The 12820-nt window shown below is 33.5% G+C and overlaps 1 protein-coding gene across 7 annotated transcripts in view; it reads left to right on the top strand.

Annotated features, from left to right (window-relative positions):
- The window catches only part of LOC108753036, a 36471-nt gene that overhangs the window by 13681 nt on the left and 9970 nt on the right, over window positions 1-12820 (top strand). For 3 of the 7 annotated variants that reach the window (XM_018494359.1, XM_018494360.1, XM_018494361.1), the window contains exons 4-16: window positions 201-360; window positions 1827-1860; window positions 3199-3340; window positions 7467-7652; window positions 8006-8392; window positions 9425-9616; window positions 9720-9781; window positions 11235-11423; window positions 11519-11690; window positions 11772-11879; window positions 12001-12071; window positions 12144-12270; window positions 12370-12628. In XM_018494359.1, coding sequence (XP_018349861.1) covers window positions 201-360; window positions 1827-1860; window positions 3199-3340; window positions 7467-7652; window positions 8006-8392; window positions 9425-9616; window positions 9720-9781; window positions 11235-11423; window positions 11519-11690; window positions 11772-11879; window positions 12001-12071; window positions 12144-12270; window positions 12370-12628 — 2089 coding nt within the window. The remainder of the gene's footprint in view (window positions 1-200; window positions 361-1826; window positions 1861-3198; window positions 3341-7466; window positions 7653-8005; window positions 8393-9424; window positions 9617-9719; window positions 9782-11234; window positions 11424-11518; window positions 11691-11771; window positions 11880-12000; window positions 12072-12143; window positions 12271-12369; window positions 12629-12820) is intronic. The other 4 variants (XM_018494364.1, XM_018494363.1, XM_018494362.1 and 1 more) reach the window with 4 other exon arrangements.

The following is a 12820-nucleotide window of genomic DNA, read 5'->3' on the forward strand; positions in this document are numbered from 1 at the left end:
ACATTTTTACATTAGAGCCTAATTTTGGGGCTTACTTCACAGGTGAAATACTGCCGTAGCTCTCTACTGTCGGCGAAGATATATACTGCTCCCGATTTTCGTGATATACATATACAAGAAGTATTCATACAATATTTTGAATATTTCATCGACATTTGTATAGGTATAGCTGTTACTGATCTACGTATGTTCAAATGTAGGAGCGGAAGGGCGAGCGTTATCGATTACGAATCGTGGTCGACGAGCTGCAGAAAGCAACGTCCGAGGATTATCAGACGGCACTGTTAGCATTCATAAATTGTTTGGTCATATCGACGCCGGTGCTCAAGGACCGCATACGTATTCGCAACGAATTCATCGGTAAGTGAAAAAGAGCGGCACAAATCTTCTTTGCAAATATCATTAAAAGGGTGTTAAGTTATCTATTCTAAAGTTGTTTGTTTTATCGATTCAATAGATTTATGTACATACATATACACGATTTACGTGTCATTGGCACATCACTGCTACTACATCAATATCGCGCATGCATGCGCACACATCATAGTGAAAGGATTATATTAGGACTGTCCTTTTTGGCTGAACTTTTGCATCAGTTTTGCATTCGTCTTTCTTCCTTTTCTCTTCAGGAGGAAAGAAGAGGAAGAAAGATGAACTGGTGCAAAAGTTCAGCCAAAAAGAACACGCCTAATATAGTTCGGTCACACCACGCCTACTTTTGCTCCGCGTCATCAATAGGGTTCAAGAGCTATGAACTATGAAACGCGAAACATGGCACGGTATTCATAGTCCGTTCTTATTTTAAAACTGTCTTAAATAATGTCTTAAGATGCTAATACAGTCTTCGGATTGATTATACTGTACTTAAGACAGTCTTAAATGTAAGAATCGACTATGAATGAATACCAACCTATTTCGCGTCGTGAAGCAAAGATACTCTTGGAGAGTATTTTATGGAAATATATACAATCAATTACTGCACTGTTAACAGTATTATTTGATCACGCTCCAATAACTGCGTTACACTCTCGTTTGTCCAATTTCTCAGGATTTTATATTCTTAGAGGTTTGCCATTAGCTTCCGAGTGGTAGCTCAGATAAAATTTCATTTTTAGATAGAAATTCTGGATCTTTGACATAGAGAGTACAGTTCTGAAGAATCACTCGCCCCCGGCGGACATGTTGATCCGAGTGCTACAAGCTATATTATATTTTTGAAAGTGTCGTCGACTTTGACTGAGCATTGAAACATAGCTGTCCCACGGTTTTGGACGACTCGTTCGTTCTGACGCGCGTCTATATGGTGTGACGACGCCGTAGACGCAGGCGTCCGGTGTTCGGGCGGACTTTGCCATTTTCGCGGGCGTTGCATCACTTTTAATCTTTGTAGATCTTATATGACGTCTGGCTACAAGTATATCGACCTCCGCTTATTATTTCGGGAGGTATTAACTAAAGAAGAAGAAGAAGGATAAGAAAAAGAAGAAGAAGAAGAAGAAGAAGAAGAAGAATGCATGAGAGTAATCATGCTACGCTCTTTAGGCCACGATCGCTACTACAAATAAAAGAGGAATTTAATATGAAACATCGTTCAAATATGACTGTTTAATTTATTCGCGTTGGCAATTTAATTTGAACGGTTTTTTTACTACTTCTTTGAAAAGTTTTTTGAATACTCTTTCTCAACATTTTACATCTTTTTCGTTTTCACATCCATTCAAGCCCTTGTATATGTGAAACGCAAGATCTATGAGATAAAGCAGGTTAAATCCATTATTATATCGATTGGATACAGTATTGACACACAACTGTGATTTCTATTGCAGGTCTCAAGCTACTGCCGATCCTGAACGAACTGCGGTGAGTACACTGCGACGTATTTGTAGTATTAACTTATTAAGGCACTAATATGTCCCTATTTCTACTTATTAAGCTGTTAATTTTTTCTTATTTCTACTCATTTAAGACAAAAGCAGAGTTTTTAATTATTCTTTAATGTAACAAGTAGCGAAAAAATATTGATCCGTTCGAACTCACGTCGGTTTGTAAGACGAACGGTAATTCAAAGTCCAGACACGAAAGCGTAAATGTCGGTGTCATTAAGCAAAGCTTCACAGCATCAAAAGCTTGCTTTTGAGGGTCCCCACAGAAATATTTCACTCATTCAATACATATACTAATATTTATTCAATAATATAGGACGATTTCAATATTTTAGATCTACGCAAATTTTGCTAAATATAAGAAACTATTATATATAGAGCTAATAAGAAATCACAAGAGTGGCGGACAACTTTTCATTATCAAAAAAGCTTCAAAAGAGGAGACTTTGATCACAATTGCGGAAATAGCTATTGTTTTCCTGTTTCCATAATGTTAAGCATAGTTTAAGTCACAATAGTTTGGACTGCCTTGCCGAATATATCAATAAAATTATTCCCGATAGCCAAATTGCTAAAATGACATATACGTAGGCGCACTAAAGCTTTAGTAATTACATGAAATGTTTTAAGGCTCTTTTTACAGAAGAAAGTTGTATCAGATTTGAGAGAGGTTTGTTATTTGTAGTATGTTCAGATGTATCGAATGTTGATAACATAAAAATATTTCCATATACCGTTCAGCATTTTCATGAAAAAAATAAGGTTTGCCAAAAGTTATTAAATTTTTATGAAGAATTCCAAACGAGGCATCTCTTGATATATTTCAATGCATTAAAAAAATAATTGTTGCTGCCAATCTGAAAATGAGTCAAATTAGCGCTTATATATATTAGTGCAGATAATGCTTCTGTGAATTATGGCAAACATAATTCCGTTTATCAAAAGTTAAAAGCCGAAACCATGTTTTTAAAGCAAACTGTAATTGTCACATAATAAACAATTGTGTGAAGTATGCAATAAAAGGCCTAGATGTTGATGTGGAAAATATTGTTATTAAAATATACAATAAAGCGATAAATTGTCGAACGGGAATTCTTGAATCTCACAAATTGGTCGCGTTGTTTAAATATTAAATAAAAGCAAAGTTACTAAAAAATATGAAATATGAAGGAAAAATCGAACTGAGAATTGAATCTTCAAAGAATGCTCAAGTAGAGCAAGCCGAAAATAAAGAGGAAAGCGATACATGTGAGAGTTTAAAGATTTATGTTTCAAGTGTGTTTATCAATCAAGATGACAGTGATTATTTTTGCAGGAAAAGTCATGTGTCGGATGTGAGGGTACAACTGAATGCCTTCGACTATCAGCAAGAGGCCGATGAGGAACTAACGAATCACGGACCGCCCGGGATTGATCTCTCTTCTCACGTAGACGTCTTTTACGCCATCCTTGGTCAAGTGAGCGACTTGCGGCGTTTTTCCTAATTCTCAGCTTTCGCTAATACTTATGATTAATATTTGCATTTAATCTTCTGTCTGTGTAAGGGTGCAAACATACCACAGGCTAAAAAATCATAAATAAAAAGTTGCCGAAAAATTCCAAAATTTTTTTTTATAAATGCTATCTGTGATATGTTAAAAAGTTGCTAAAGCCGCCTGTATTACCGATAAAACTAGCGTCTTTCGTTTAGCGTTGACGTTTCGTTCCTGTCGAATTTCTTCGTAGTGGTTTCACAGAATAAAAATTCCTTTTCCACGATTAAAATATACTTACATGCTAATGTACTTGTCGCTGGTGTATTTTATGTTTAAAGCTGAAAAAATAAAAAAAATTACAGATCTCTTTATCCATTTTACTTTCAGCGTTAGTCGCCATACTGAGATAAAAATGGACAAGGAAATCTGTAACCACGTATTGCTGCGCGCGCTTAGCGCCGAGCCACTATCTCGTCTCCAGATTTTTCGGATGAAGAACCGCTGCCACACGTTCACGGCGTGCGCGTAATCATCCTCGGATACGGTGTCACTTCCCTTATGAAAAACTCTCAAAATTTGAATGTTTACGCTCAATTTAGAGTTATTTCAAACACTGAACTTGAGCGTTATTCTCAACTTGAGAGTTAATTTAAGTGTTACTTTTAAAATTGTGAGTGTTATTTATTCTATATAATTACTTAATTCAATTTTAATGCTAAAATACATATTGTTGATCTGCATCATATTCCGGAGTACACACGACAAAATTATAATTGAAAAAAAAACGCTTTACTCTCTCACTTGAGAATTAATTTTCTTATTTCGCGGTAGCGTTATTCCCATATGATAAACTCTCCTCGCGTACTTAACAGTGCAGCTTGGGCTATCAGATCATACTCCGTTTGCTCCATTTTGTCACTCTGAACTGTCTGATTGACTAGTGACAGAATGTATCCTAAAAAAATCTTATCTTATTATGAATAAAGGATGTATTATTTGATATGCTGCACGTTTTAATGTGTTTTAACACGTCTAAACATGTTTCAACATGTTTTTTCACATGTATCAATATGTTTCCAAAGAGCGATTTTATCGCAGTCGTAGAGATAAGCTGAAATATTTTAAAAAGGATGCATGGAAACAGATAGACTTTATTGTTATTGTGGGTGCCGATCCCTTACAATTAGATAAAAAAAAATGATATGATTATTTGATATGATTAGAGTGTTCTTATGTCTGATATGTGTCATTGTATAGCTTGACACAGGTTTAACAGCAGTTACATTGAAAATTAACTCAAATATTTGTGAAAATAAGTAAAATTTCATATTGGATACGTCACTGAAAAATATTTAGTAGTCGAATACGAAACTTAAAAAAGGATTTTGACAATGTTAGAGTATCAGTCGTTCAAATAAATTTGACGAATAACTATTGCTAACCTTGTGAGAAAATGTACGACGCGTGAATTATTACGCCGTTCTAATTCAACAGAATGAAGCGTACGAAAAACAGTAAGTTTGATCAATTTTACAAAATTTTGCTTATTACATTTTATATGTTATGTATTTTTCTTTTAAGATTTACTTGCACTTTTTGTTCTACAGCTTCAAAACCTCGATATACGCCTCACATATTGGGAAGAAGGTTTGCTCTAACACCAACAGCGTACAAGTATCTGGACATTGGGATCGTCGTAGAATCTATGTCTGATGTAGAAATTGCAATCGGCGACAATCGAGGCAACCGCATAATCTTGCCTCATGCTACGTGGGAGGCGTTCATCCGGAGACGTGTAAATATTGAGCGATTAGTGCAGTTAACTATCTCTTCCTCTGTAACGATTCATAATCTGATTATAGAACTTGTTAAATTGGGTGATGAATGTAATGAAAAATTATTATTATTGTATATACTATATGCTTGTATATGAAACCGTTGACAGTACTTCTTCTAATTCAAACAGTGCATGTATACTGTGAACTATGTCAATATACGTACGGTGTTAGTGAGAAATTTAAATATTTTGTATCATTTTTCAGATAAAATTGTATTATAATACTAATAAACGCGATGCTACATGTTGCACAAAATTTATGATAAAAATTTTATTATAAAATGTGAACTAATAGTCTATGGTTTAGATTATATTGTACATGCTGCATTACATGACAAATAAATGTATATTTAACATTAAAATATATTTCTTTTAAAATTTTTTTTTCTTCTCTTTATCATTCCTTCTTTACACCTCTATATTGAATTAGTTGATAAGAAAGCGCGCTTGGCAAATTTATATTACATTTACAATAATATCAGACTCCTCAATATTTAACAAATTAAAGCACAAATTACATAGAAAAGTAGGAGTCAACGCAGTAGTTAATTGCGCTAATATAATAATAGATATACAATATATTATTAATATCTCTTCAATCTCAACATCTATACAATTTCGTACGCGTTTTGACTTAATTTAAGTCATTTTCAACGAAATAGATTAAATAAATATAACACTCTCTTGCAATCTGTGCAATCCTGATGCCAACCATCCGCCTTAATGTTTCCTTATGTTCCATCATTGTTAGTTAATCCGATAAAACAAAGAAAGCTCCATAAGATAGACTATAATAACATTGCGAGTTAAGCAATAACGGTCTGTCTGGTAACATTATATGTGCAGAATATGTGCAGAAACGAGAACGAGTAATCACTCAATTTGCCATTTAAACAATCACTCTCGATATTCATCAATGTATATTATAAAATTGAAATAAATAACATTTTTCGTCAAATATTAAACAAATAAATAATTGTATCAGTTATATGCGAAGCTTATCATCACAAATGTATGTAGTATACATGTCGATACTAAAACAAAATTAACGCTACGTGTTACCGCTGGTACATAACTAACGAGGAGAAAAGTCATCTTTTTAGTCATAAACAAATTTATACTACAATAGATGAATTTGAGAACTGCGGTATAAGTATGGTCAAGAAATTATATATCCGTTTGTAAATTTAGGCTCATTTTCTGTGTTTTAATATGGTAACTTCCGAAATGTTACAATAAATTTTTAATAATTTGTTTATAAGTAATCTAAATTACATTGACGTTATATAATATATGTATAATTTACTCTAAGCATACATTATTTTTCACGTCTTGTCCAATTGCACGTGTTCAATTGTGCGTGTCCAATTGAACCATGATCAATTGGGATTCTCCCTTCGAATCGCTTGGAGCAATCGGGAATTTAGTAATATAAATTAATAACAAAAGAGCTAAATTTCTGTGTAAGTTTTATTCGATTGTGCTACAATTTTTGCAGGCTGTCAGCTTAATAAATGTCCTGGGATGAGTTGTATGTACACAGACAGAAGATTAATTTTAGAGAAGTTCATTTTTTGCGAGATATTTTTGCTCTTTGTGCTTTTTTCTCTTAAAAACAAATGAGTCGCATTATATCATTTATTTTTATCTGTTCAGCCTTTGCGTTTCTGTAATCAATTTTTTTTTATCAATTCCAAATGAAAATAGGAGAATTTTGCAATGAAAATTTTAGATTCTTTTTAAAATAAATAAAAAAATATAATTATTATATAAAGTATGTATTTTAAAATTGATTTATTACATTTTGTTTCAGTAGTATATGATATTGTTTACAACATTTGCGTAGACAAACTCCAGCTTTCCTTTCACAGAAAAGGAAACAGTTCTATTTCATATATTAAATTTAGGCGTCAAAAATTTAAAGTTACATATTTAACGACGTAATAACTACTAAGACAAAATATTGATGTAATACGCATAACTTGAATTGAATAAGATAAGTGTAAAATACTTTCAATTAAAGAATAATAAAGTATATAAGAAATTTATATCGAGTATAATTCCATATTGAAGCTGCTATAACGATATTTTATGTTATATCGAGTCCAGCTTAAATTCATATGGAGTCTTAAATTTTCTTGTCATTTAAGTACGAGTATGTGAAAGCTATATTGTAAAAGTTAATAAAAGCTATTTAAAGCTTTCTAATTGAGACAAGCACGTCGAGCGCTGCGCGTAAGAGATGTCTAATAAAATACAGCACACTTATAGGTCGCAGACACTCCACAAGAGATACCCTTTTTGAGTGTCTTGCAGCATCTGCTGCGATTAGATCCGAAAGACGCTGCCAGTGATCTGGCATGGGATATCGCAGAAACCTTAGTGCATCGAGCCACGTTGCTGGAGAGTCGCGAGGACGCCACCAAGTTATTGAGGTCGCCTAGTCTTCAAGTAAATGTCCGCATTTTTTCTTTTATGTTTTTCGAAAAAAAGAAAAAAGAAATTCGCAAAATTATTTCACAAAATAGAGATTGTAACTTACGCAATGTTCTTCTGATTACTTTAGGCATTATTATTAGTGCGATTATATACAAGAATGATTATACATAATTCTCCTATATAAGTCAGAGTCGATAAAACTATCTCATTTCTCTGTGTACGGATTTTTTCGAGTTCATGCTTTATAAAAATATACTTCTTATCACATAAAATATCTTTGTTTTCGTATGATTGACTACAGAATAATTACAGATATTTGCTGAATTTTGGCATTATTTTGTCCTTTGTTGATATTTGCGAAATTCGAACAGATGAATTTATGCTGTCACTGTCGCGGTCCCGATCAGATGTGCGGAACGTCGCGAAAAACATCGCTGTCGACAAGTAACAATTCAACAGCACCCTTACCACCACCACCGCCACCTCCGATCCCGATGATGCCAAGTCCATCAACTTTGCCGAGCGGTAGCAATTTTGTCCTGCCGCCGCCACCTCCGCCGCTGCTTTTTGTGAATGTCGCTACGTCTGATGCATCGATGGAGACAATGATGCCGCCACCCCTACACGTGTCTCCTGTTACACGCGCACCTACTCCTGAGTTGCCCAGTAATCACGCCAGATTGCTGCCGCAACAAGAAATACCCACCCCTAAAACGAAGATGAAGACTATTAACTGGAATAAGATACCTAATCATAAGGTATTTAAGAAGAGAGTTGTCGAGGATTTAAATAATCCACATAGCACATAATGACAGTAATACCACAGTAATATTGCATAATTACCAGAAATAATATATGTATATTACAATATAATATTACGGAAATATTACTGATAGATTATTGCTGGAATTTATTTGTAACTTTCGGCCAGATTTCGCGATTCACGCCCACTCTTGTCGCTTGCATGTTAGGAATGAGATGTCGGACGTTCGTAACTAAGGAGCGCAGCAAAAGAATCTCAGAAACGTGCATATAGCAAATGTAATGATAAAGAGGCACGCGGGCACTATTCCTTTAATTTTAATATAGTATCACAAAAGTATTAAACTATAGATATAATATAAGCGCCGAGACACTATCGTGTCTACAGATTAGAATTAGAATAATAACATCATATATTAGCATTAATGTTGTTAAATTGACAAACAATTTCATAATATTGATGCTAATAAGCATCTTATACAATAGAAGGATACTTTTTAATAATTTATTACTAATAAGCATCTTAAAAATTATTAATAACTTATTGCGAAGAATATTCAACCGTGATTCGAACTCGGATTTCTCGAATTCTGTGTGTAGGCATACTCCCAATTCAACTACTGAAGCTGTAGTAATATTTGTCGCAATCACTAATATAATTAGTAAAAGAATATTGTAATTCTTTAGATTTAGCTTTTAAATATAAAAGTATTTCAGTATTAAAAGTATTTCCTTTTTTAAATGATGGATAAAAAAAGGTAATGGTGATAACACACATCAAGTCAATGTTCAGAATTATGAATCCTGGACAGAATTACGAATCCTGATCTGAGAACATTAAATATAAAACATCCCGCTTATAAAAAAGTTTTTAAATCTTATACTGGGAGATACATGCTACATATTAAGATAATTTGAAAAAGATATAATATTTCTTTTATCTAAATTAAAGATGGAGATAATACATATTTTTCATGTAAATAACTACTTAGATAATTTTTTTAGATAACAGCAAATATTGATCGTAGGTGATTGGCAAAAGGAATATTTGGTCCCTCGTCGCGAACGACTACCAAAATTCCACAATGTCAGATCTAGACTGGGCTGAGATGGAAGGTTTATTCTGTCAACAAGTGCCACCAATGGTACTACCAGCGAGTTACTCGACCTCGTACGGCACCGGAGTCGATATTGAACGACGTCGTCGTGAACCGACGGAGGTTATTCTTCTTTAATGTTATTTTGCTTTGCAGTAAAGAGAATAACGAATCTTATACATACTATATGTTGTACTTTTAATTGTTTTTTTTTCTTTTAATTTAGATCGCGTTACTCGACGGAAAGAGGAGCTTGAACGTTAGCATTTTCCTGAAACAATTTAGAAGGTATGATAATAAGAGATGCCCTGAAAAAATCACGTTACATAATTGCATGATAAAATCATGAAATTAAAACATGTTTTAATTACATGATTTCATCATATAACATTATGACATTGATGATTTTTTTCAGTAGAGCGCTATGAAAGAATTATTCGTATCATTCTATCTTTATCGTTCATTAAACATAAAATAAGGATAAAATGACACAAATAATGCTGATAACATTTTTGAACGCAACTTTGGATGACAAAAATATTAACAAATGTTCTGCATAAGAAAATGATTATTAAAAATTGATAGAAGCATTAAAAAGTATTACAGTTTATTATTTCATACTGGTCAACGAGATTTCGGTAACATTAGTAAAACCTATATTTTGTGTTCCTCTCTTTTTCGTGTCTGATACTCAAAACATTGTAGCACGTCAGCAGGTTTTAGCCATTGCTTTCCATGCGAAGCAAGGTCTACTTCACTTTCTCTCCTCCTTAGAGATCTGCAATCTGCATTACACCCTCTCTGTCTAGAAGGTCGTATGCCTTTAAGCAGGTGTGGGCTTCGCTTCGCGCGCCCCTAAGCAGGGAGGAGGTAGGGAGGCGGGGAGGAAGTGAGATAGACTTTGCTTTGCGTACGTCCCTAGGCAGGAAAGGGATGTGAGATGGACCTCGTTACGTTTCGCGTAAAGTCGTTACAAAATCATAAATTTTTTGCTTTAAAAACAAATTCTCTGCTTTAAAAGCAAAATTTATGTTAAAAAATAATGTTTTCAAAGACATTTTTTTTCTGAAGCAAAAAATTTATTTAAAAACGGAGAATTTATGTTTTATAGAAGAAAATTATTTCTTAAATTTATTTTATTAATAATTTTTTAACGAGCAATGGCTGAAACCTTGGAAATCATTCAAAGTCATGACAACATATGTTAAAGTCAAGGTCATTGGCTCTCCTAACGTAAACTTTTATACTTATTTTAACAAAATCTAAATATAGTGAATTTTTTTCGTAGATCTCTCTTACATACAATAAATGTGAATAAATTTTATTATGCATATGGCAGTTATTATGAAAGTGTTATTATGAAATCACAAATTAAGATCGCTTACGAAAACTTTTTGAAAAAATCTATAGCCCACATTTCAATTGTCAAATTGGAAATCAGAATTTGAGTTAAATTTGTTATGCCTGTGTTGTATATGATGTATTTTTCCTCACATGGTTGAAAGAAGAGGAAAACTTTAAACCACTTTGCGATGTAAAAATAAAAAAAAATAAAACAGATACTTCTATTATAAATAAAGTTTGAAAAATATTTTAATAGTAGAAAAGTTGTACGTGTTATAGGATTTTTACTAATATTTTTATATTCAGTGAACAAAAGGCCTAATAATTACTTTATTTGGTACATGCAAACAATTGTTTTTATTTGTTGAATGTTATTATTCGTTCATTCTTTATTCAGTTCGAACGAAAATATAATCCAACTGATCAAGGAAGGAGGTCACGATGATATCGGTGCAGAGAAGCTACGTGGTCTGTTGAAAATATTGCCGGAAGTAGACGAACTTGAGATGCTCAAGAGCTTCGACGGCGACAAATCAAAGCTTGGTAACGCTGAGAAGTTCTTTCTGCAGCTTATTCAAGTGCCAAAGTAATTCGTTGTATATATTTAAAAAGAAAAATTAATGTTTTTCCTATTATTAAGATTGAAATAATACTATCGAAATGATACTATCGATATGTTAGTTATAAATTACGCATCGAGTGTATGCTGCTGAAGGAAGAATTTGCTGCGAATATGAGCTACTTGGAGCTAAGTATCAACTCAATGATACTTGCCGGTGAGGATCTCATGACGAACAAGCTTCTGCAGGAGGTGCTGTACATGGTTCTGGTTGCTGGTAATTTTCTCAACTCAGTACGTATTTATCATCGACCGGTTAAATTCTGGATAGTGTCAGTATGAGCAGTAAGTGAAAGTCATTTGTCATTTTTATAGGGCGGCTATGCTGGCAATGCGGCGGGTGTGAAGCTCTCCTCTTTGCAGAAGCTAACGGAAATTCGTGCGAATAAGCCAGGAATGAATCTGATACACTATGTAGCGTTGGTAAAACATTGATTATTTAATTATAAGAGTTTTTATTTAAGTAAAATAGAATACATATTGTATACTGTTTAAAAATTCAGGAAATCGTGTATTCTCTTAATTAAACTTACTTATATTTTAGCAAGCCGAGAGAAAGCGAAAGAATTTATTAAGCTTTGCGAAGAATATAACTGCCCTTGAAGCAGCGACAAAGTAAGGATTATTATTATTTGTATTATAATAATAGTGGAAGAAATATTTTCACAGTAGATTTTTTTTTATAAGGACGACGATTGAACAACTGACTAACGAATTTAATAGCTTGGATACGAAGATAATAAAGATCAAGAGTCAGATCCAGTTCTCTTCGACCGAAAACGACATACAGGAACAGATGGCACAATTTCTTCAAGTAACGAATATAACGTTTAATATAACAAATATTATACAATGAGATAACATTTTTTAGAAAGTACAGTAAGTGAACGAAACTCTTGCTTGAAATTTACAGATGGCCGAGCGAGAAATGGCGCAGTTGAAGAGAGATATGGAGGAGCTCGAGGGTGTGAGACGATCGCTCGCGGAATTTTTCTGCGAGGACACGAACACATTTAAAATTGAAGAGTGCTTCAGGATATTCCATCAGTTCTACCAGAAGTTCAACCAGGCGATCACGGAAAATGAAAGACGGCGTATCCAAGAGGAGCAAGTCCTGGCCCGTCGTAAACAGCGCGAAGAGCAATTGCTGGCGAGAAAACGACTGCGTAAGTGTGTGTATCTTTATAAAAATCAGAGTGATGCTATATTATATTTTTACAAAAACTAATGCAATTTTCACATTTCGATTTTAATTTTTAAGCATCGATTGTTTTTTCATAAACCGAAAGTTCTATATATGTCGAAGTCTAAAAGTAGATAAAGCACGAATTTCTTTAAGAGAGCGCATTTCTTCTTTATGTAAA

The sequence above is a fragment of the Trachymyrmex septentrionalis genome, unplaced genomic scaffold (assembly GCF_001594115.1).
Source record: "Trachymyrmex septentrionalis isolate Tsep2-gDNA-1 unplaced genomic scaffold, Tsep1.0 scaffold63, whole genome shotgun sequence".
NCBI classification, from domain to species: Eukaryota; Metazoa; Arthropoda; class Insecta; order Hymenoptera; family Formicidae; genus Trachymyrmex; species Trachymyrmex septentrionalis.